The sequence below is a fragment of the Martes martes genome, assembly GCF_963455335.1.
Source record: "Martes martes genome assembly, chromosome: 3".
In the NCBI taxonomy this organism is placed as follows: domain Eukaryota; kingdom Metazoa; phylum Chordata; class Mammalia; order Carnivora; family Mustelidae; genus Martes; species Martes martes.
The window spans coordinates 80,056,646-80,081,142 of NC_137890.1; the positions used below are offsets into that span (position 1 = coordinate 80,056,646).

A 24,497-nucleotide genomic window follows, 5' to 3' on the forward strand; every position below is an offset into this window, starting at 1 on the left:
CATGAAGCCCTATGCAGGGCTGTATCTCACCACCTCAGGGGAAACCACAAGTTAGAGGGGCTTAACTGACTGTGACACCCAGGTACCTCAGAAAAGGTTTTTATATTTTATTTTTTGTTAAAGGTTTTGACAGAGGGCTCAATCCCACGGTGCTGGGATCATGACCTGAGCTGAAGGTAAACGTTTAAGGACTGGGCCACCCAGGCGCCTCAAAATGTTTTTAAAATACAACTTCATGTAGCAGTTCTGATGAGTACCTTTTACTTCATTTAAGTATCTTTTAATAGCAATCCCAGAAGAAAATGTTATTTTTAGGAGTATGTTTAACCAAAAAAACTTTTTTTCCACTTATGTTTAGGCAATTATTCTCTGTAAGAAGAATAAGGCCCCATCAAGTATCTCATACTTAAACATAGATTCCAAACCATAGTTTGTAGCTTTTTTTGAAGCTTTCATCCAAAATACATTCTATATCCTCTGTGACTTAGGAAATCTCTTGTATCTTCCCATCAGGGTGACAGAAAAGAAAACACTGTCACAGATACTGAACTATTAAGTTTTATTAAAGAGTCTGGAGCCCCAGATATTCTATATGCAGACCACTATACTCATACTTGCTGTTCAGTAAGACTGGTCCAAAGGATCATTTTTTCCCCCTTCTTCGGTTCCAGAATCAGTCCAGAGGTGGCAGCCCTGTGACTGCCTCCGGGTCAGGACCACTTCTTGCTGACATTGAGATGGTCGAGCTGGTCTACCACAAATCTGTGGGGGGGGAACTTGGACATGCTGGCCGCCTTGATAGCCTCGAAGGCCGCCGCCCTGCGCTCCGCTGCGTGGCCGTACTCCTGCTCCGCGGTGAGGTAGGGCATGCTCAGCCAGTAATGGTTCTCCGCCTCTATCTCCAGGCGACGGATCATGTTCTGCTTCGCCTGGGAAGACACGGTCCGCGGCCGCCGGTGCTTCCCAATCCACTGTCTGCCAGGAATGCGATTGCGGAGGAGGAGGGCGGTCAGGAACATAGTACCTGCTGAGACGGCAGAAGTCGCACAAACACGACGCGTTTGGCGGCGGGAAGAAGCAAAGCGAGCGAGCGCAAAACCGGCTCTCGTGCCACTCGGCCAACTCCGAAAACGCACACCGCACCCCATACAAAGCGGGGATCCCAGCTAGGCGCGACAGGGAAAAGAAGGGGACTTGTGAAAGAACCAAATATGCCAACCAACTCACCGGTTGCCACCCACAGAAGACCACAGACGACCTCCCGCCCTCCACACGGTAGCGGACACGACCCCGGAAGTGCGCCCGTCCTGCGGAACGGCCTTACCCCTTCTCGCGACACTTCAGCTCTCGCGAGAGAGGACTTGAGCGACTCCGCGGACACAGGGACGCTTCCGGCGCAAAGAGATTCAAACTAGTGGCGGGCGCAAGCGGAGCGATCGGATCTCCCGGCGTCTAGTGTACCGCGGAGGAGTCCTTACCCATGGATCTGATCCGAAGCTTCCACGCGAAGCTACGGTCCCTGGCCATCACCCTAGACAGCGAGACGGCTCGGCTGCAGCGAGCACTGGACGGAGAGGAGAGCGGTGAGTAAAGTGGGCGGGCGTCGGGGAGATCGCGGCTACTACGACCCACCCTGCCGCCCCAGCCATCCAGGAGTGCGACATTTGAAAAGGACCTTAACGAGTGAAAACGCACACACTTGCAGAAAGGTTATTTGTCTACAGTGGTGAGGAGTGCTTCGAAAGAGATACGGAATGGGGGGGGGTGATACACCTATCAAAATGCTCGATGTTTGTCGTTAGCAGAGTTTCGAGGTGACAGGTGTCACCTTTTCATTATTTATTCTTACGCGCCCCTCAAGTATGTTGTGGCTGTTTCCACTTTTATGTACGACTACATTTGCTCTCCTCAAATAATGAAATAGCGTTATTACTGTGTTGCGAAGAGAAACAGCATAGGCTAAAAATGTAAATTGACAGATTGAGCTCATAATGCATACATGATATACTTTCAAGTCACATATAATGGGTATTTATCAATAAAAATACAATATAATAAAACAAAATGCATTTATTTAGCAGGGTTCTTTACATGTACAGTGACTTTGTCTCACCCAAATTGTCCACAGTTGCAGGAAATGCCCGTGTTTTTCCAGCAAACAGTATTGCCAACACTAACACTAGGACTCAGTACTGCTTTTTCCTTTCTCCCTCCCTTCCTCTACACCCAATGTGGGGCTCGAATTCAAGACCCAGAGATTGAGAGTCACATGCTCATGAGACTGAGCCAGCCAGGCACCCCTGAATACTGCTCTTAAAAAAAAAAATACAGCAGAATTCTTCACCACTGATCTTTATGCTAGAATTTTTTTTTATTGTTTCATTCAGATTTTGAGATTATTTTATAAATGTCATAATTGTTATTTGCCTTAAAATATTGCACCCTGTAGACACAGACTCCTTTTACTTTAGTTATATTATGAATAGTGTTCCAGCTATTTAAAAATATTTATTCTTTTGACTGTAAAACAATACATGTACATGGCAAAAAATTTGAGATATATATGCAAAAGTAGAAAGAGGAAAATAAATATTTCCTATAACTCAACCACTTAAAGACACCACTATTAGTATTTTATTTATTTTTTGTTTTCTCTCTCTCTCTCTCTCTTTTTTTTTTTTTTTTTGTTGAGCTCTGTGCCTGACCCTGAGGTCAAGAGTCACATACTCAAGGGTCTGAGCCAGCTAGGTGCCTTGTTGGATTCTTGAGATATAGCTGAATTGCTTTCCACAAAGCTTGTGCCAATTTACCCTCTTACCAGCATATTAACTGTGTACAGATATTTTGCATTTTCGTCTGGTTTTATAAGAAAAAGTTGGATTGATTTTTCTATTTGCAGCCAGCATGTATTACAGAAAATATGGAATTGTGATAGAGAAAATGATCACCAAAAAAATCTCACCTATTATAATCACAGTGATAAGTCAGCATGGATTCTCTCTCCCTCTGCTCCTTCCCTCTGTGCATGCTCTTTCTCTAAAATAAATCTTTAAAGAAATAAAGGATACAATTCAGTGGTTTTTTATATACTCACAGAGTTGTGCAAACATTATAGTAAGTTTAGATTTTCATCACCCTCAAAAGAAACTCTCTTGCTTGTTAATATCCACTCCCCATAGTCCCACCTCCACCTACCACACTAGCTTTATGCAAACACTAATCTGGGCGCCTGGGTGGCTCAGTGGATTAAGCCTCTGCCTTCAGCCCAGGTCATGATCACAGGGTCCTGGGATCGGCCGCATGGGGCTCTTTGCTCAGCAGGGAGCCGCTTCCCCCTCTCTCCCTGTCTGCCTTTCTGCCTACTTGTGATCTCTCTCTCTGTCAAACAAATAAACAAAATCTTTAAAACAAACAAAAAACAAAAACAAAACATACTGATCTATTTTCTGTCTGTATAAATTTGCCTATTCTGGATATTTCAGATAAAACAAATCATACAGTTTGTGGGCTTTTGTGATTGACTTATTTTAGCATAATGTTGTAAGATTTATTCATGTCATAAGCATGTATCACTACCTCATTCCATTTTATTGCTGAATAATATTCCATTGTATGGCTATACCACCCCACTGTGTTTATGTATCAGTTCATGAACATTTGGGTTGTTTCCACTTTTTAGCTATTATGAATGTATGTAAACATCTATGAGTGAGTTTTTGGGTGAACATAATGCTTTCAGTTCTCTTTGCTATGCGATTCAAAGTAGAATTGCTGGGTCATATGATAACCCTATGTTTATCTTTTTGAAGAGCTGCCAAATTGTTTTCCAAAGTGGATACATGATGGTACATTTCCACCAGCAATGAATGAAGGTTGCAGTTTCTCCACATCCTCATTTATTATTATTTGTCTTTTTGAATATAGTCATTCTAGTGGGTATGAAGTATCACCATTGTGTTGACTTGCACTTCTGAAATGAAAATTGGTCAGCTTTTAGCAATGAAGGGAGATCTTCAAAGGAGGTGTGTTTTAGAAAGAAAAATATAATTATTTAAAAAACTGCTTTCACATCATGTATATTATACATACTGCAACTGATTAATAAGGTGACAGTACAGTGGGTGAAGGATGTCTTTTCAATAAATGGTGTCAGGCTAGTTGGACACTCATGGAAAATAAGAATGGATCTTGATCCTTACCTCTTGCTATATAAAAAAAAATCAATTAGATTGTATTGTGGCTTGTAGCTACAGGTAGGTTGTAGCTCTAAATGCAAAAGGCAAACAATAAAGCACTTAGAAGAAAATGTAAATGTTGTCATTGGCAAAGATTTTAAAACTAGGAACCAAAAGGTTCTCACCATGAAAAAATTGCTAAGTCAGATTACATTTTCTCCTTCTCCCACCCTTCTTCCCTTTCCTTCTTGATCTGAGTACTGATTATGTAGGGTATGTTTGCTTTCAAAATTCGTGAAGCTATATACTTAATGATTTTTGTACTTTATGTACATTATAATTTCATAAATTTTAAAAGAAAGGCCTTAACATTTTTTTTATAATTGACAGATAAATTATGAGTAAATATTGACAAGGATTTTATGATTCTGGGAAACAACACTAAATTATATTTTCTATTTTGCACTTTTTCTTTTCTCTATTCATATTGAAGACTGTGAAGATTATCCAATGAGAATTTTATATGACCTTCATTCAGAAGTCCAGACTCTAAAGGTATAGCTTCTGCAATATTAATGTATCATCTTTGTGTCATAATTTTTAAAATCTAAATAGACTTAGCCAAAAGACAGAAATTATAATAATGTACTTTTTTTCCTTATAAAAGGATGATGTCAGTATTCTTCTTGATCAAGCAAGTTTGGAAAGTCAAGAAAGCATTGGTTTCATAAAGGCAACAAAAGTACTGATGAAAAAAAATTCAGTGGATATCATGAAAATAAGAGAGTTTTTCCAGAAGTATGGATATAATCCACGTGCCAAGAAAGATTCAGGTGTGGACAACTTGTATTTTACGGTATTTGTTTAGTATTAAAGAAGGAAGCCTGCATGATTAAATGTGACTACTCCGGGCTTTCTGATTCTAGCTCTGCCATTATGAACGTCATGCATGATCATCATTTATTCATCACTGTGGTGGATGCGGTGCTGATTGGTAGTGTAAAACAAAGACAGTCCTTGCTCTCCTTTCCAAAGTACTAGGTAAAAGAAAAGTACAAGATATAAATCTACATGATTTTAGGATAGTTGGTTTCTAGTCAGCTTTGCCAGTAAATAGCTGAGAGACTAATCTTAAAGCATGCTATTTCCTTTTTCTTCTCAATTTTCTCTTCTGTAGAATGAGAAATTTGGGGCATTATAAACTGAAAAGGCCTTTTTAAGTTCTACAGTTTTAATGAAGGCTAGTATAGCATGGTGGTTTAGAATTTCACCCACAATCTGAATGCAAATCTCTGTTTCCGTCATTTATTAGCTGTATTTTCTTTGACCAGTTACTGAGCGCTGTACCTCAGTGTCTCATCTGTAAAGTGGAGATGTTTAATAGTATCTACCTCTGAGGTTGTATAAGGATTGAATGAGATAAAATTTGTTTAGAACAGTACCTGGCATGTTAATCACCCAGTGTTAAGTACTGTTAGGCCCATACCTATGAATGACTAATTTCAGTATGCTTCATTGTCTTTGTTTCTGTGAAGAGAATGATCTTTGTACATAAGTAAACCATTAATGAAATTCAGCGAATGTATATTGAGGATATGTGTGTGGAGGGTAAATTGAACAGTCTGCATGGTACAGTGGAAAGAATTCAGTTGACTTAATTGTGAACAAGCCATGGATTAAAGTACTGGCGCCACCAGTTACTACATGTGTGTGACCCTGGATAATTTCTTTGAATTGCTTTTTCCTCACTTGCAAAGTGGGAATGATAATACCTCCCAAGAGGCACTGATAGGGTGATGATTTTATTAATCTCATCAGTGATAACCTTGTGATAAATACAAGAATAGGTTTTTGGTAGCTTTTATAACATTTCTCCAAATTAACAGAAAGCACAATACCTAAACAGTAAATCAGCAGCTCTTCCAGGGGCCAAAAGTCAAGAAACTAAAGTCTGCAACTTTTTTTTTTTTTTTTTGGTATGGTACGTACTCCATATTTAACACATCCTTGTTTATCATGCATACAAAAATAGTACCCTATCCTAGTTCATTTCCTATTGCCAGTCAAAACAAAGAAAATCCTATCTTTAAAGAAATAAATGTGCTCCTCTTCAGTTCCTCCAGTCTGTTGGATCTCTTAGCTGGACCAGGAAATATGTAGCCTAAATTTATCCCTATTCTATTTCTTTGGATCCAAAGGATTCTGGGATGGATCTGTACCAATGTCTGAAAGACCCCATTTTATTTTTATTTTTTTAAAGATTTTATTTATTTATTTGAGATCACAAGTAGGCAGAGAGGCAGGCAGAGAGGGAGGGAGGAAGCAGGCTCCTGGCTGAGCAGAGAGTCTGATGCGGGGCTTGATCCCACGACCCTTAGATCATGACCTGAGCCGAATGCAGAGGCTTTAACCCACTGAGCCACCCAGGTGCCTGAAAGACCCCATTTTAACTACAGACATTCCTTTAAAAGATGAAGTGAAGAAAAACAAAAAAGGTCATTATCAGATTTGCAAAAATATGTTCCAATTCATAACAAGAAAAGTACAAATACTTTATTCTTAAAAAGAATGCAACAGGGGCGCCTGGGTAGCTCAGTTGGTTGAGCGGCTGCCTTTGGTTCAGATCATGATCCCAGGGTCCTAGGAACGAGCCCCTTATCGGTCTCCCTGCTCCAAGGGAAGCCTGCTTCTCCCTCTCCCTGCTGCTCTGCCTACTTGTGCTCTCTATCTCTCTTCAAATAAATAAATAAAATCTTAAAAAAAAAAATGCAACAAATTATGGAGAAACTTTTTCCCATTTCTTTCAATATGTGCAGTTGTTACAATTCATATTTCCAATTTGGCAACCAAATGTTATCTATTCAAGGTCATCTAAAACAGATCTTTGTATGAACTCCCTCCCTCCTTATTCTTAAACAAATGGTAGTGTTTGGAATCAAAAGATGTGGGTTCAAGTCTTGCTCTTTAAATTTTAATCAGCTGAGTGTTTTCCAGAACATTGTTTGATACCTTTACCTATAAAAGCAAGGAAAAAGATCCTAAGATATTTCATGCTTGAAACAATTAACACAAAAATTAAATGGAGGGGCGCCTGGGTGGCTCAGTGGGTTAAAGCCTCTGCCTTCGGCTCAGGTCATGATCCCGGGGTCCTGGGATCAAGCCCCACATCGGGCTCTCTGCTCGGCAGGGAGCCTGCTTCCTCCTCTATCTCTGCCTGCCTCTCTGCCTACTTGTGATCTCTGTCTGTCAAATAAATAAATAAAATCTTTAAAAAAAAAATTAAATGGAGTGAAACATCAAATGCTTGTCCCGGGGGGGGATTTATCCAAACACATTTTTATTTGTCTTCCTTCATCTCAACTCCTCCATTTTTTCTTCCTTTCTGGTACCCTTTCTTATTACTGGTTCACTTTTCTTCTCCACTGCCTGCTACACATTTTACATCGTCCTGCATTTTCTAACACCTGTTCTGTTCTCCATACCTTGTTATCTCACTGAAACCCTGTCCTTTATTAAGTTAATCTCTGCCCAGATCCTGGCCAAATCCAGTTATCTTCTTTCTGGTTATCCTCTTTGACTTTCTGTTGTCTTGCACTTAAACCTGTTATTTCTCCTTCTTAATCTTTCTTGGCATCATAGTGCTATCCCAGACCTTTTTAACTGCCACTTGGGTCCCACACCAAATTCATTAACCATTAATGTATGTGGGGCACCTGGGTGGCTCAGTGGGTTAAAGCCTCTGCCTTCGTTCGGGTCATGATCTCGGGGTCCTGGGATCGAGCCCCGCATCGGGCTCCCTGCTCAGAGGGGAGCCTGCTTCCTCCCTCTCTCTCTGCCTGTTTCTCTGCCTACTTGTGATCTCTGTCTGTCAAGTAAATAAATAAAATCTTAAAAAAAAAAAAAACCAAAACCATTAATGTATGCAAGGAATGGCAAAGGACTGTGGGGAAAAGCGTAGTTGTTATTCAGTTATTTAGTCTGAAATGCTCAGTGTGATGGTTAGGCATATGGAGTCTGGAGCCAGATTTAACGTACTCAGGGTTGAGAAACTATATGTCTTTCTAATGCTCTCCTGTCATTTTCATCAACCAGACTTTAGTTACATGTGTTCCAGACTGAGGATAAAAATTTATCTTGGTTTAATAGTCTTTCCTTTTTTAAGTTAGGCATCTATAAATGAAAAATCTAAAATAATACTATACTTCATGTTAAATCCAGATCATCGTTAATTCCACCCTGTGTTTAATGTCATAAAATGGTAAAATGATTCTACAATCTATCAAGAGAGATGGGTAAATCACAGTAACTGAGAAAGTAAGGATATTGGACTTTTATTTGCATTGATTTTTCATCTTTTTTTTTTAAATTTTATTTATTTATTTGACAGAAAGAGAGATCACAAGTAGACAGAGGGGCAGGCAGAGAGAGAGAGAGAGAGAGAAGCAGGCTCCCTGCTGTGCAGAGAGCCCGATGTGGGGCTCAATCTCAGGACCCTGAGATCATGACCTGAGCCGAAGGCAGAGGCTTAACCCACCAAGCCACCCAGGCGCCCCTGATTTTTCATCTTTTTTTTTTTTTTAAAGATTTTATTTATTTATTTGACAGAGATCACAAGTAGGCAGAGAGGCAGGCAGAGAGAGAGGAGAAAGCAGGCTCTCCACGGAGCAGAGAGCCCGATGCGGGGCCCGATCCCAGGACCCTGGGATCATGACCTGAGCCGAAGGCAGAGGCTTTAACCCACTGAGCCACCCAGGCGCCCCTGATTTTTCATCTTTTAACATTTTGGTTTACTTCTTAAATGTCCTCAAAATGGGATATGGCTACATAAGAGGTACATGTCAGAAATTTCCTAAAGGGACAATTGAAATAAAACTTTAGAGACTAAGGAGGGAATCAGGACCTTTGCTGATTTGGGACATTTCAAATGGAGCTGTTTTATATGGTTTTAGTACATGGAATTTTGTGGTTTGATGTTTGACCAAAATATGACCTCCTTGGTTCTTCTTCACAGTGGGTGAACAAGAAATCATTGACTCTGAATCAGAGTCCACTAAGCATGAAAATTTTCAAATGCCTGATGTGAAGGACAATCTATCTGATCCTGCTATTCCGAGGACTTCTGGTTCTGAGAAGTCTCCACGGAGTCCACAACTTTCCGATTTTGGACTTGAACGGTACATGATATCCCAAGTTCCACCAAACCCTCCACGGGCAGTAAATGACCATGAGGAAGAGCCAAAAAATTTAACTCCATCTTTTAAACAGTCACTAGTTAAAGTACTAAAAACTCCGAAATGTGCTCTGAAGATGGATGATTTTGAGTGTGTAACTCCTAAATTAGAACACTTTGGTATCTCTGACTATACTGCCTGTTTAAATGAAGATTACACAATGGGACTTAAAAATATGAAGGAGAATAAAAGGTAAGCCACTTTCATAAAAGGCACATTTTATCTAACTTTCTAAATCTTTTGTATGATTTTTCCTAGAAGAGATACGACATTTCAGACAGTAACTTTCCTTCAAATGCTTCTAAGAAACTTTACATTTCAGACTTCCCTGAATCACCAATTCCGTGAGTAAAGTGTGAGGTCTTGGATTTCCAGTTAGATGCTGTAGGAGTAATTGATAGGGTTTGGCATTTGGAGGGATAGAGAAGAGGTAGAGTCAGTAAGAACCTGTAAATGATTTTGCATGGAGATGTGGGGAAAGACTTGGGGATCCAGGATAAATCACAGACTTAGCTTTTGTTACCTGTGATGATGCTTGGGAAAACAATGAAGTCAGGAAAACCTGCAGCCTCGGTTAAAGGTGGATGTGTTTCCATGTTGATTTAGAGGTCCTGGTAGAGGTGTTCTTGAGTGTAGGTATTTTAATATGAATTGGAAGCTCAGTGACCCATTTTTGTGGAGTGAATAGTGCGGAAGTGGTACTTAAAGAGTTACAATGAAAATGCAAATGCCCCATATTAAAGCAGCCAAGCAAGAGCTAAAGATAAATCTGTACAGTTAAGAACTGTAATTATTTAAGAAGGCAAATAAACATTCAACCTAAGGAGTCAAGTAAAAACCTCAAAAAACTTTGTTGTGGGACAAAGAGAAGGGAGTAAATACCAAAGATAAAATGTGATTATAAAAGATTTTTAGAAGAGTAGCGTTGATAAATCTAAGAACTGGTTCATACTTAAACATAAATGCAAATAGCAGAATTAGGAAGGAAGGGCTATATTATTTTTTAATCTATTAGAAATACTATAGGGGATAGTATTGGGAAATTTGGAAAGTTCGGATAATTAAAAATTTTTTGAAAACTATACACAGTTATCAAAATCAGCTTGAAATAGAAAACCTGTACAGACCAAAAGAGAAGAAAGCCAAAAAAGCTATCAGAGAACCAATTCCAAAAAGCTCTGAGCACAGATGGTTTTCTGGATGAATCCTTTCATAATTTCATAGAATATATACATTTCACTTACATAAAAAGTTATTTTCCTGAAGAGGGGATATACATTGTATTGTGGGTCCCAGCACCTCACCTGGACTCTTCAGATTCATAAAACCTCCGTTTTCCATTTCCTCACTAGTAAAATGTATATAACCACACCCATTGCTGCTTACCACACTGAGTCAGTGGAGTAGAGTGGATAACAAAGTTATAAATTGCCTTAAGAATGAGACGCTATAAAAATAATTACCTTTAAGAGGAACTCATTACCAGGGGTCTACAAACTACTGCTGCAGGCCAAATCCAGCCTGCTGCCCATTTTTTTGGTAAATAAAGTTTTATTGGAGCATAGACTAAAAAAAATTCTTTTTCTAAAAGTAGATTAAGACAGAAAAATGTTGCAGTTTAGTTTATTAGATTGACATACCCTTGATACCCTGACAAAGCACACAAAAGGAAACTATAGCCAATCTAATTTAGAATATGGATGTAAAATCCTGGTTAAAATACTCACAAATTGATTTTAGCAGAATATTAAAAGTGTAGTGAACTACTTTCAAGTTAAGCTTATCCTAGGAATGCAAAGATAGTTTAATACTTGGAAACTCATAAAATACATTATTTTAACGACTTTATAAGAGAAAGGATAATCTCAATAGATACCAATAAGGAATTTGAGAAAATATGACACTCATTCCTCATTTAAAATGCTTGGTCAAACTCAAAATAGAATACTTCATTAACATGATAAACTATGGGTATCTCAATAATAAAGCTATCTGTCACCATCATTTAATGTCATTCTTGATATCTGGCCAGTAAGAAGTATGTTTAGGCCATATTTTGTACCTGGGCTACTCAAGAAACTCATTTAAAATTTCAAGAAAGAGACTGATATATTTTATACAGTTATAACCATGTAAAATAATGTGCTTTCCTTTATTTTATTAAAACATAATTTGGGGGGCACCTGGGTGGCTCAGTTTGTTAAGCGTCTGCCTTCAGCTCAGGTCATGATTCCAGAGTCCCTGGATTGAGCCCCACATCAGGATCCCTGCCCAGTGGGGAGTGTGTTTCTCCCTCTCCGTCTGCTTCTCCCCTGGGTCTTGCTCTCTCTCTCAAATAAATAAATAAAATCTCTAAAAATAATAATAATAATTTCTAAACAAAGTGGAAAAAAAACAAAGTAAAATACCAACGTCAGTGATAGGTAAAAAGGTCTATGTGATAAAAACCGTAAAACATTTCTGAATTATATAAAGGGGAAATTAGGGAATGTAGTGTTTTTCTTCATCTGAATAGATGGACTGAATATTGCTAAGATGTTTAATCACAACAAATTAACTTACTGATGTCATGCATTTACAACAAAGCCTCAATAGGATTTTTTAAGGTGGAGAAAGGGATATTTGATAAAATGATTCTAAAATTTATTTGGAAGAATGGGGGCACCTGGGTGGCTCAGTTGTTAAGCAACTGCCTTCAGCTCAGGTAATGATCCCAGGGTCCTGGGATCGAGCCCTGCATTGGGCTCCCTACTTGGCAGGAGGCCTGCTTCTCCCTCTCCCACTCTTCCTGCTTGTGTTCCCTCTCTCACTCTCTCTAAAATAAATAAAATCTTTTAAAAAAATTATTTGGAAGAATAGATAGTAGGAGTAGCTTAAAAAAATAATGAAAAATAAGAATAATGAGGGAATTTGACCTCCTAATATGAAAATACATAAAGCTATAATAAGTAAAACAGTATAAAACTGTCCCAGAATAGATATGTAACTAGAATAGAATAGCCCAGAAACCAACTCTAAATTTATATAATTTATATAAGAAGGTGTTTTTGAATAAGAATGTTCAGTAAATTATGCTAGGACAGGGATGCCTGGGTGGCTCAGTTAATTAAATGTCTACCTTTGGCTGGTGGGGAGATGTTGAGCCCTGCATTGGGCTCCTTGCTCAGTGGGGAGCCTGCTTCTCCCTCTGACTGCTGCTTCCCAGCTTATTCTCTCTCTCTCTCTCTCTGACAAATAAAATCTTTAAAAAAAAAATTATGCTAGGACAATTGGTTAATTGAACCAGCTTGTAATACTTGATGACACTCCTCTTTATAACTATATTTCAGACATCTGGGTAATTGACTAGAATACCCTTAGTAACTAGATGACAGGATCAGTCTTTTTAGTCCAAAAAAATGAAAAGTTCTTAATCTATGTCTGGTTATGATTGCAAAATTCCACTTCATGGTTTTGAAACCATGAGCTATATAATTCCTGTATTTGAACTAGTGAGTTAAACTTGTGGCTTGCCCTTAAGTCAGAGTTTCTTTTCTTTTTTTTTAGATTTTATTTATTTATTTGACAGAGAGCACAAGTAGGCAGAGGGAGAAAGAGAAGCAGGCACCTCACTGAGCAGGGAGCCTGATGCGGGACTCGATCATGACCTGGGATTATGACCTGAGCCCCTTAACCGACTGAGCTACCCAGGCATCCCAGGTCAGAGTTTCTTAACCTGCTTCTAAGTCACACCTGCCAATACAAAATGGTGTAAACCTTTTTTGACCCGTGGGTATACATTAAAGAAGGAAAAAAAAAAGATTAGTTCCATGGGACTTCTGTTCCACAAAACAGAACTGAATGTCCAGACTTGATGAAATATAGTAAGATTGATTTTTTTCCCAGAGGTTCAATATTAACTTTTTTTAAACTTTTAATTTCCCTATGATTCACACCAGGGAAGAGGCCACAGAACCAGAACCAATGACCAGTGATAATTTCTTTGTCACTCCTGGCCTCCAGCAGTTGAAAAAAAATGGTAAGTATAACAATCCCATTACTTCTCAGCCATCCTCTTTCTAGATTATCTTTGTACAGAAATGGTTCTCTATCTGCATCTTTTCAGTTCATAACATTGAATTATATAAAGTATCATCCCACCAGGTGCAACATGATTTCATACTGTAGAAAGGTATAATTCTCTGGTATGTTTTTCATATTTTTCCTGATTATAGTCAGTATCTCGGCTTATTGTTTTTAACAATTTTACTAAAAACATATATATATATATATATATATATATATATATATATATATATATTCAGTCACCAAACTTTTGATACAGAGCCAATAGTACCTTTTTAAAAAATATTTATTTATTTATTTTAGAGGGGAGGGGCAATGGGAGAGGGAGAGAAATTTAAGTAACTCCATGCAGAGTTCAAAGCTGGATTCGGGGCTTGATCTCACAACCCTGAGATTACAACCCAGTTATTACAACCTGAGCCAAAACCAAGTCAGATGTTTAAGTGACTGCGCCATCCAGCTGCCCTCAGTAGTACCTTTTTAAAATTTAGCATCAGCCTAATGATTAGAATTCTACATTATTTTTCTTATATAAACCACACTTCTTATATAAACCACACTCAGAATACATTAGCTAACGTTTCAAATTCTGTTTTTTTAAAATACTACAAGATCTGAAAGAAAATTTTCATGTAGTGTTTTCATATTTGTCCCATGAAACATGAAAACATTAGTTTTCACAAAAATGTAAGAAATTCTAGAGTTTGTGACTTTTTTAATTTACATTTGTCTATATAAATTTATTGGCATATTTTTTGAAGTAACTTGTCTTCATCAGGTCTTTCCAAATTTATAAACATATTTTCAGAAAAATTCTCTTTGTACTAATTTCACTGACATGTTATTAAATTAAGTTAAATATTATTAAATTAAATATGAAATGTGTTATTACATATGTTATTAAATTATCAGGTACTTCTGGCATACACAGAAGTGAAAAAATACAAATGACTTCTAGTAAACTTAGACCTCAGCTTGTTGGAAAGAGCCTGCCTGTACCAAAGAGAGGGAGAGAGTGGACCACCACCTCATACAGACCCAGAATTAATTCCCAGTGGAGCCAAACTTTTAGAAAATGATGAAGGAGGAGAACTGTGTAACTTCTGAAGTGGGATGGATTTTTAAAGAATAGCTTCGTGACTGAAAGTCTTCAGTAACCACAGGCAGTCTATTTTGTGAAAGGAATGGCAAGCTCAGGTTTATCCACTAGTACTTTGGCTAAGTGGAGGCTTGTTAAGAGAGTTTCTGTTGTATTTTAGCTTGACCCTGTTCTTAGGCCACAAAAGTACCATTATTGCAGTCCATACCTGGGAAAGTTTAGTAACTTGTTTACCATTTTCTTTACTTACTCTTGCTTCTTATATCCCACTCCTTCCTTCTGGGTTTAGTTTTCTTCTTGTTAAAGCACATCCATCAGCACTTCTTTCAGAGATGTTATTTCTAGTCTGCAAGAAGTCTTCTCTGGTTTTGTGTCTGAAGACGTCTTTTTATTTTTCTTTCTCATTCATTCATTTTTTAATAATAATTTAACTGGTTAAAGACAATAGGTTGACAGCTGACTTTCTTCAATATTTTATAAAGAAATTATTTCATTGTCATCTGGTGTCCATTGCTAATAAGCAGAATGCTGTGGGTCTGATTCACTTTTGTTTGTAGATTGTTGTTCTTTTCTTCCTGGTAGTAAGATTTTTGTCGATATCTTTGACATTCTACATTTCTCTATTATTTTAAAATACGGTTTTTTTAAAATCTGTTATGCTTAGAATTTGGTATGATTTTTGAACTAAGGACCCATGTCATTAATTTTGGAAAATACTCTGAGATTCTCTTTAACAAAATTACCTCTCCCCTAATTCCTCAATTTTTTTTTTCTCTTGGGTTTCCTGTACACTATATTTTAGAATGTTATTCTTCAGTCTCCTTGGTTTGTTAACTTCCCTTTGATATTTTCCTTCCTTTTGTCTCTGCTACCTTGTGCTTTAGTTAGAACTTTCTTCCATTTTGCTATTTTTCTCTTACCCTGAGTCTAAATTATTATTTTAATCTATTAAATTTTTACTCCGGTGATATTTTCTGTTTTATACATTTTTCTTTCAAATGTGACTGTTCTTTTTCCGTTCCATAATACTGTTCTCTTGCCTCATAATTTCTGTGCCTTCCTTTATCTCTTTGAATATTTTAAATATGTGTATCTGAAAGACTGATTAAAGTGTTGATATTTCTCTTTATTGCTCTGTTCTTTCTTGGAGGTGCATTTCCTCACAGGGCTTTAATTTTTAACTGTGAACTCCTCTTCTGGTGACACTGTTTTCAGTGGAGTTCTGGGAGCCACAGGTTGTCCTGTGGAGATCTTTCATGCTCACCCCAGCCAAGGCCCCATGGTTTACCAGTTGCACACAGGTTTTTAGGTGAACTGCTGGACTCAGGATGCCTGCACTGGACTCCTAGGGTGAACTTAGAGCCCGACGACGCTGTGCTGGGTAGAGTTGATATTCTGATTTTCAGACTTTTCTGAAGACTTAACCCTTAGCTTGGCTGACTTCATCCTGTTCCGCTGGAGCTGGCACCGGTTGGCAGGTATTTTCCAGTCTCTGCTTCACATACTTCACTGCTCTTCCAGGCTCTTGGCTTAATACACCATGCTCTGTTTCAGTGCCTCCTACCTTGGAGCCTGTGCCCTTAACTTCTGTCTGTGCTGGTCTTAGAATCCCAGGTGTTTGGGTGTGTACTTGGAAATTTCAGATTAGGTAGATGTTAGCATCTTACTGAATTTGCTCCAGATCTTCATCTTCATGTTATACCTAAAACTAAATCCTCACTCTGTTATTCTCCTTCCCTTCCTACCCTAAAGTGATGATTATTCTAGGGTTGTGTTGTTTGAAAATTTCATTTAAGTTGCAACATCCAATTTGTGTTCTTCTGCCACTTGCTTTTTTCACTCAATTCGTGTAAATCCAGTTTATCCATTTTAATTGTTGAGTGTTGTATGAATAAGCCGTATTTTATTTATTTACTTGCTTATTAAGGAGTAGTTGTTTTTTACTATTACAGGCAGTACTCTGACAAAATTGTGCTCTGATGAAATTGTTCCTTACACGTGTATTACTCACGTTAGGAGTGGAGCCTCTAAATCTGTTGGGATGCACATCTTCCCCTATTCTAGAAAATGCTAACTTGCCACTCGAGAGTGGCTGTCCTGATTCTCACCGGCAGTGTTTACATTTCTGTTTTTCCATCTTTTCCAGCACTTGATGATTTTTAGACTTCATAAATTTTTGCCAGTCGTGTCATTTTTCTAACATTTACTTTTTCTCTTTGATTTTTTTTAAAGGCTTATTCATTTATTTGAAAGAGAGAGAGAGACTGTGTGTGTGTGCAGGGCGAGGGGCAAAGGGAGAGAATATTCAAGCAGACTCCCCACTGAGTGCAGAGTCCTGTATGGGCTTGATCTCACAACCCATGGATTATGACTTGAGCCAAACCAAGGGTTAACCAGCTGAGCCACCCAGGTGCCCCTCATTGGTTTTTTTCTTTTTTTTTAAGATTTCTTTCATGATACTGTATATGGTAGAGGTATTAAATGTCTCTATACCCATGATTCTGTTCCTGGGATCTCTTTCTAAAAGTTCTGATAGTCAATTACTGCTTTAGAAAAACCCAGTTGAAGTCTTAGAAGGCAGATCTCCTTGCCTTCTAAGTCTTAGAAGGCAAGATCTCCTTGCCTTCTCTCCTTGTCTCCTCTTTCTCCTCCTTTTTCTTCTTCAGAAATTTTATTTTCTCCATAAAGATCATATAGATTTTAATAGTCACATGTAGGTGTCGTGTCTTCTTTGTTGTTGTAAAAAAAAAAAAAAAAACACTTTTTTAAGATTTTACTTATTTGAGAGAGAGAGGAAGAGGGAGAGCGAGAGTGAGCACACAAGCAGTGGGAGAGAGAGAGGCAAGCTCTCCACTGAGCAGGGACCCCAATGCAGAGCTTGATGCCAGGACCCTGGGATCATGACCTGACCTGACATGAACCTGACTGAGCCACCCAGATGGTGGCTTTTCTCAAATTATATTTTTATTTTATTATATTTCTCAAATTATATTTTTAATTGTTTGTTGCTCTTTTGCTAGAAATATTCATTTTTATGTATTGCTCTTATACCTTGCAGCCTTGCTGAGGTTTTATTAATGCCGATGATAACTAGATAAGCAAATATGAAGTTTTATTTTTTCCTGTCTAGTCAAGCACACACTATAGCTATTTCTTAAGTTATTAAGAATAAAGTGCACAAATTATATTGACTATGTTTATAACCTAAAGTTGAAATAAACATTTCAACTTTATTTTCAAATATATCTATTCATGCCATTGTTTGTGTCTTTTAGATGCTGACTGTACAGATTCTCCCTTAGCACCTATATTCTGCACTCCTGGTTTGAAAATTCCTCCTACAAAGAACAATACAGCTTTGGTACGGTCCCATAACATTGAAAGCTCTAATCTATTTCCTGATGACTCCTATACACTACTGTTTTTAGACTCCAACAGTCTGTTTTAAAAACTTAGATTATTGTATGTCAACTATACTTTACTTTAAAAAGAAAACACACTTAGATTAATGCAGGCTTTACGAGTATTTTTACTTATTTCTGGTGGGGAGTTTATTTATTTATTTATTTATTTTTTAAGATTTTATTTATTTATTTGACTGAGAGAGAGAGAGAGAGAGATCACAAGCAGGCAGAGAGAGGGGGGGAAGCAGGCTCCCCGCTGAGCAGAGAGCCTGATGCGGGGCTCCATCCCAGGACTCTGGGATCATGACCTGAGCCGAAGGCAAACACTTAACAACTGAGCCCCCCAGGCGCCCTGTCTGGAGGGGAATTTAGCAGTGTATAGCAAAAACTTTAAAATTTTTTCATATACTTTAACCGTATCTCAGAATTTATTCTAAGGCACATTGGCACGAAGAATTATAATAATGAAGTTATAGAAGAAAGAACAGCATATTTATAAGAGCAAAGAGTGGGAAAAATCTGAATGTCAAGTGGTAATGGAGAGGCGAAATACACTATATGTTTTAAAGAACAGATAAGAACATATAAAGAATGTTTTCAAGAAATACTTAATGATGGAAAATGACATGCATACATATGGATATACAAACACACACAATATACTTTATTTCAAGGAAAAAGAATAAAAGAATGAAAATTATCAAAATGTGATTATTTATAGGTGATAGATTTACAGGTGATTTTTTAGGCTTTTTCCAAATATTTCTCAATAAACAAATTTACTATAAGCATACCTCAACCCTTTTTTAAAGTCGCTGTGAATACTTAAAAGACAACCAGTGCAGAAGACTGCACTGTCCAGAAAACTGCAGTGCTGTCCATGAAATGTGACCATATATCTGTGGAGCTAAGTTTTTATTTTTAAAAATTTGATGAATTTAAAATTAAATAGCCCCATGTGGTTTGCTGCTACTGTATTGGACAGTGTTGCTCTAGACCAACCAAATGCGATTTGTATCCATCGAAGTACCTCTCGGGTTATTGCCTGCTAGTACTTGCCTTTTACAGTTAATCCACTCCTTGTGTTCCAGTGTGGAAGGCACTGTACTGATGTGACTCTCCCTCTTTATTAACTCTGACCCTAGGGAGATGAGGGGATCTACTGGATTGGTGAGTTTAGTGTGAACTTCATGCTAAGCTACGTCAGATGGGCTTTCTTGGTCTTGAGAGGGAGGGTGTGTAGAACACTTGTGCTCACCCGTACTGTTACTCTCACCTGGCCCAGCTTAGTGTTGCCCGAAACTGGTGTGTGAATCGATCTAAATCTGGTTCAGTCAAGCCCATTTAGTTTTCATATTAAGCTGTAACTCAGCCGTTATTAGTAACAAAGGATGGTATTTTGTCCTCCCTATGCCATTTCTTTGTTTTCTCAATTTTCTTTAGTCGAGGAAGAACAGGTCACTTTCGTGCAACAGAATTAAAACTGACTCAATTTTTGTTCACTGTATTTTATACCATCATAATTTAATGATTTATTTTTGTTCAATAGGGGTGCACAGATTATCCATTACCAAAAACAAATAGTTCATCAAATGATTTGGAAATGAAAGACTGTACATCGTTAGTTTTAAATTCAGACAAGTGTTTTGAGAGTTTTGCGGATCCCTCTTCTCCTGTAATTTCTTCTTATGAGAATCTGCTGAGAACACCTACACCTCCAGAAGTAACTACCATTCCAGAAGATATTCTCCAGGTTGTTTTTCCATGCCATTTCTTTCTCTGACACATTCTTTTCAAAATTAGATATTTAAGACCTGAAACTATATAAACTGTCTTATTTCTCAATGGGCTAATGTGCTGTTTTGTGTACTGAGAAAATCTAAATTCTGTGCCCTTCTGAGAACACCTGGCTGAAGCTCTTCTGAGCTGAGTACAAGCTCATGACTTCATCATACTTTTTTGTCCTCACACTGTATTTTCTGTCTGACTTCATGTTCTGAAATGTATTCTTAGAATATTTTGTAATAATTGTTCAACTGCAGTTGCCATGCTGACCATTGTTTCCATTGGAGGTATGGCTGGCAAAAATCAGAAATGTCGTTTACCCTCCCGTTCTCCAGGGTGGGGTATCCTGAACCGCTTAGATCAGCGTTTCTTGAACCCAAGACATCTTGGACCTCAGTTTGAGAAACACTGATTTAAATGTTAGAATATCTGATTCTTTAGTATATCATCATTTACCTATATCATCTATTCCTGGTCTGTATACCAACTGCCAGCTCTGCTAAATAACCACCAGTCATTCCCCCCTCCTTAATGGAAGTACAGTGCTTGGTGGAATGGCTTAGGCAAGTGGAATTGTTAAGAACCATTCTAGCAACTGACCTAGTTTGGGAGAGCTGTGAGAAGGATGAAAGTACTTGGAAGAATACCTAAATGCCATTAGAGCAGACTCATCCTGTGACAATCAACAAAGTATTTGTTACCCTTTTTTCTTTGTCTTCTGTTTTCCTGGGCATTATAAGAAGTAGGGTGGGCATCTTCTGTCTTTAAGGAGTTTTCTTGAGTTTCCACTTTACTGTGGTTGATCCTTCTCTTTTTATTTCTACATGGAATTAGGGGAAACCTTGTATTTAATGAAAAAAATCATAGGTGATATTTCAGACTCTTTATAATCTTTAAGAGCTGATGCTCTTTTGAGCATGTATCTTGCCTTTTTCCTATATACATTTTTCCTGACAACTTTGTAGAGGCTTAATTTGCTCTGAGGGATGATTTGCTGCTTACTCCTATTAATCTTAGAGTACATTATAAAAGTCTTTAGAAATCAAGCCTCCAAATTCAATTTCTCATAACTCCATATTTTCTTTGCTGTTTAACGTCTGTCTGTACTGCTGAAAAATTATTAGTTTCAAAAACCCGTATCTTTCAATTTCCGTATCTTTCAATTTTCCTTGGCTTTTCTTGAATGTTTTATAAGACCTTCCAAATTTGTTGTGTTGGTTTAATGACTTGATAAAAAGGAGTATGTTTTGTTTCAGATTTTATCAAAATACAACTCAAACCTAGCAACTCCAGTAGCAGTGAAAGCCGTGCCATCCAGCAAAGGGCTCCCCACTAAACACATAGGACCAAACATCCGAGGTGTTGGCAACAAAGAAAACTGGTGAAGGTACGTTACCATTCTAAAGAAATTACCTGTGTTATTTGAGGAGAACATTTAAAAATTAACATTCATATGGGGGAATAGTAAACTTTTAATTGACATTTTGCAGCTTAGGTTAACAGCCTTCTCTCTTTTGATATAGAGCTTAACCCTGGAATTCAGACTTCTTCACGAGCAGGTTGGATGACATCACTGGGAATCTATACCCAGTTATTTTATTATTGTTAAAGTATATAGCCACCATATTTTATCATTTGTTTTATTGGTGTCTATTAATTATGCTTGATTTTTTAAAAAATTGCATCTTTTTGCAGAAGTTCTAGTGGATCCACCCACTGTAGAAACTGAACAGAAAGTTGAAAGCAGATCGGGACTGACTTTGTTATTCACATTGCCCTACATTTTACCCCTTCTTAAAAACCAACCCATATTAAAGATGATCATGGACACTGGTGTGATAACATGGTTTGTTTTGTTTTTGTTTTTTTTTTAAAGGAGGCTCCATGCGCAGTGTGGGGCTTGAACTCACAACCCTGAGAACGAGAGCAGCATACTCTGCCTAAGCCAGCCAGGCGCCCCTGTCATAATGTTTTTAATTGAGATCTGCTTTAGTTTAACCTTGGTCTTAATCAGTTATTCACTTTTCAAAGATCATTAGTATTTCACTGATTTCACATTCACCCTGCCTAATCTGACAGAATGGCTGAGTAATATCAGGAAGCAGGGCAAATAATTTAAAATTTTAAAATGTTTATTACTCGAGCAGGGCCACCCTGATCTCATGGTGAGGTGGCGTTGCTGTTGGCTGGAGCTGGGCTTCTTCCCTGATTCTGGCTCTTCCCTTGTCCTGTCTCCTCTCACAACTGCCCCCAGAGCCTTTCACACCATTTATTTCAGCAGTGCTTTAAAGACTCTCTTGTCTACAAACGACAGCTCAAATAACTTGAGGAAAAGGGAGGAATTTGCACGTCTGGACAACTGTATAGCAGGTCTCAGAGAGTTGGAAACAGACTCACCTGTCAGGATGTGTGGTTTTTTTGTTTTTATTCCCAGCTATTTACTTGGTGTCAGTTTTATCCTCTCAGATCAGCTCTTTCCGTCACATGTCTGCTGACCTCTCCAAGCGCCCTCTCCAGCTTGGCCACCCAGCAGACTTTGAGTCTCTATCTGGAAGGTTCTGATGACTCTTCCTGGGCTGGGTGCCCTTCTGTGGCTTGTTACCTGAGAGCCCAGGAGGCGGGAGACCCTTGCCTCTCGAGCTCTTTGATAGCTTCAGGCTGCCCTGTCCATCAAGCCCAGGATCCTTCCCATTTAAGTATAAGCGGGAAGTAGTTCAGAGTTCATGCAAGTATTATTGGCAAACTCCAGATTACAGCCCAAGGGAAAATAAGGACCTGGTCTATTGCAGAGAGCAGTTAAAATGTTGAAAAGAAACAGTTTGCAAGTATTGTGACAAGGTACTTCAAAGGCTTAGGTTTGGAAAATCTATTGCAGTGAAGACTAGCCTCTTTTGGGACACCTGGGTGGCTGTTGGTTAGGTGTCTGCCTTCAGCTCAGGTCATGATCCCAGAGTCCTGGGATCAAGTTCCATGTTGGGCTCCTCACCAGCAGGGAGCCTGTGTCCCCCTCTGCCTGCTCCTCCCCCTGCTTGTGCTCTGACAAATGAATACATAAAATCCTAAAAATAAATAAAGACTACCCTCTGTTATGATGGTATCTTGGAAGTTCAGTGTGAAAACTTGTCACATTGTGCTTTTCATCTTGTCAGAAAATCATCACTAAAACAAAACTTTGCTCTTTGTTTTAGGAATTTCTGTGTGGTTAGAATATTTATTAAGTATAGTATAAAATAAATTATTTTCAAGGTAAAGCTCTGGTCAGCTTTATATATGACAGACTCCAAATTGCTGTCCAACTCTTGTTCGCTGTTTTCCATAGCTACATGCGCAGAGATCCACAGAGCAGACGAGATGGCTTGAGGAGGGATGGGTAGATTCAAAGCAAACTCAGAACTGAACCCTGGAGTTCTCCTAACTTTGGAAGATGGAAAGAGGCAGAGCAGTCTAGCAAAGGGGGTTGAGAAGAGGCCAGTGAAGCAGGAAGTATTTCACAGAGAGTAATCAATTCTGTCAATATTGCTGAGAATCTAAGTGGAAAAACAGAACTGACCACTGGACGTGGTGAAACTGATTGAGAGCACTGATTAATTCTGAAGAGGACCTAGGACCAGAGGTCTGCAGTGGGCTGAAAAAAAGGGGGGTGGGATGAAGAGCAAAGGGTATTTTATCTTTTTTTTTAAGATTTTATTTATTTATTTGATAGAGATCACAAGTACACAGAGAGGCAGGCAGAGAGAGAGGAAGGGAAGCAGGCTCCCTGCTGAGCAGAGAGCGCGACGTGGGGCTTGATCCCAGGACCCTGGGATCTTGACCTGAGCCGAAGGCAGAGGCTTTAACCCACTGAGCCACCCAGGCGCCCCGAGCAAAGGGTATTATAAAATGAGAAATAAAGAATGCTGTAGTAAACATTTCTGGCTGTCGGCTAGTATCCCCAAATTGTTTTGTGATGGCCCCCCAAATTCCATTTGTCTAAAACTTGTCTTTCCCTGATGCTTCCCGCTTTTCTCCTATGATCCTAGTTTCTGTTATAACTGTGATGCTTCCAGCTTATCAAGTTAGGATCTTGCAAGCCTGTTCCTTGCTTAAAACCCTTGCTCTCAAAATGAAATCCAAGATCCTATGTAATCTGACCTTTAGGTTACTCCCCCATGTCCTCTTGCACCTTGTGCTCAGCCCTGCAGGCCAACTTTCCTTTCCTTTCCTTCTTTCCTGCTTCGGGGCTTCAGGCACACTGCTACTTTTCCCTACCTGCTCTGCTTAGCTAACACCCTCTCATCCATCTGCCCCCAGATGCCTGAGGTTTGTCTGCCCACCACTACTAGCCCTTTAAAGGAAAAAATAGGGCGCCTGGGTGGCTCAGTTGGTTGAACGACTGCCTTCGGCTCAAGTCATGATCCCAGACTTCCAGGATCGAGTCCCGCATCTGGCTCCCAGCTCCTTGGGGAGTCTGCTTCTCTCTCTGACCTTCTCCTCTCTCATGCTCTCTCTCACTCCTTTTCTCTCAAATAAATAAAAAGAACTGCCTCATTGTGGTTACCTCTTAAAAAAAAAAATAAAGGGAAAAATATTTTCCTTGAAGAACTGACAGCCAGGCTCAACCAAGCAGTATCAATCCCTGACTGGTGTGGTCAGTGAAAGCTAATTCTTGGACTTTGGGAACTGCTGGGAAACACCACTTCTTTTCTGGGGCCACAGAGACGCACACCTGGAGCTCCTGGCCACCATCTTCTCACCGTGA

The 24,497-nt window shown here is 38.7% G+C and overlaps 2 protein-coding genes across 4 annotated transcripts; one reads left to right on the top strand and one right to left on the bottom strand.

The window, feature by feature from the left end:
* Positions 1-542: 542 nt before the first annotated feature.
* On the bottom strand, positions 543-1,328 carry MRPL57 (mitochondrial ribosomal protein L57). Of its 2 annotated transcripts, none has more exons than XM_080798751.1 (2): positions 1,228-1,328; positions 543-1,024 (listed from the first exon to the last, which is right to left on the bottom strand). In XM_080798751.1, the coding sequence occupies exon 2, from the start codon at positions 1,017-1,019 to the stop codon at positions 711-713; it is 309 nt and encodes a 102-aa protein (XP_080654877.1). In that variant the 5' UTR covers positions 1,020-1,024; positions 1,228-1,328; the 3' UTR covers positions 543-710. The 2 variants fall into 2 exon arrangements, with proteins under 2 accessions (XP_080654877.1, XP_080654876.1); XM_080798750.1 differs by having other exon boundaries at positions 543-1,027; positions 1,228-1,326.
* Positions 1,329-1,384: 56 nt separating this feature from the next.
* Positions 1,385-21,599, top strand: SKA3 (spindle and kinetochore associated complex subunit 3). Of its 2 annotated transcripts, XM_080798749.1 has the most exons (10): positions 1,385-1,583; positions 4,669-4,730; positions 4,843-5,008; positions 9,187-9,598; positions 13,345-13,424; positions 17,846-17,931; positions 19,524-19,727; positions 21,016-21,146; positions 21,283-21,318; positions 21,455-21,598. In XM_080798749.1, exons 1-8 carry the CDS (start codon positions 1,481-1,483, stop codon positions 21,142-21,144), a joined length of 1,242 nt encoding a protein of 413 aa, XP_080654875.1. In that variant the 5' UTR covers positions 1,385-1,480; the 3' UTR covers positions 21,145-21,146; positions 21,283-21,318; positions 21,455-21,598. The 2 variants fall into 2 exon arrangements, with proteins under 2 accessions (XP_080654875.1, XP_080654874.1); XM_080798748.1 differs by having other exon boundaries at positions 21,283-21,599.
* The last annotated feature ends 2,898 nt before the right edge of the window (positions 21,600-24,497 follow it).

Coding starts and splice junctions, on each gene's coding strand:
- MRPL57 (XM_080798751.1), bottom strand. CDS start 1,019: ATGTTCCTGACCGCCCTCCTCCTCCGCAATCGCATTCCTGGCAGACAG.
- SKA3 (XM_080798748.1), top strand. CDS start 1,481: ATGGATCTGATCCGAAGCTTCCACGCGAAGCTACGGTCCCTGGCCATC. Junction 9,599..13,344: donor AATATGAAGGAGAATAAAAG/GTAAGCCACTTT, acceptor GATTCACACCAG/GGAAGAGGCCACAGAACCAG. Junction 13,425..17,845: donor CCAGCAGTTGAAAAAAAATG/GTAAGTATAACA, acceptor TGTGTCTTTTAG/ATGCTGACTGTACAGATTCT.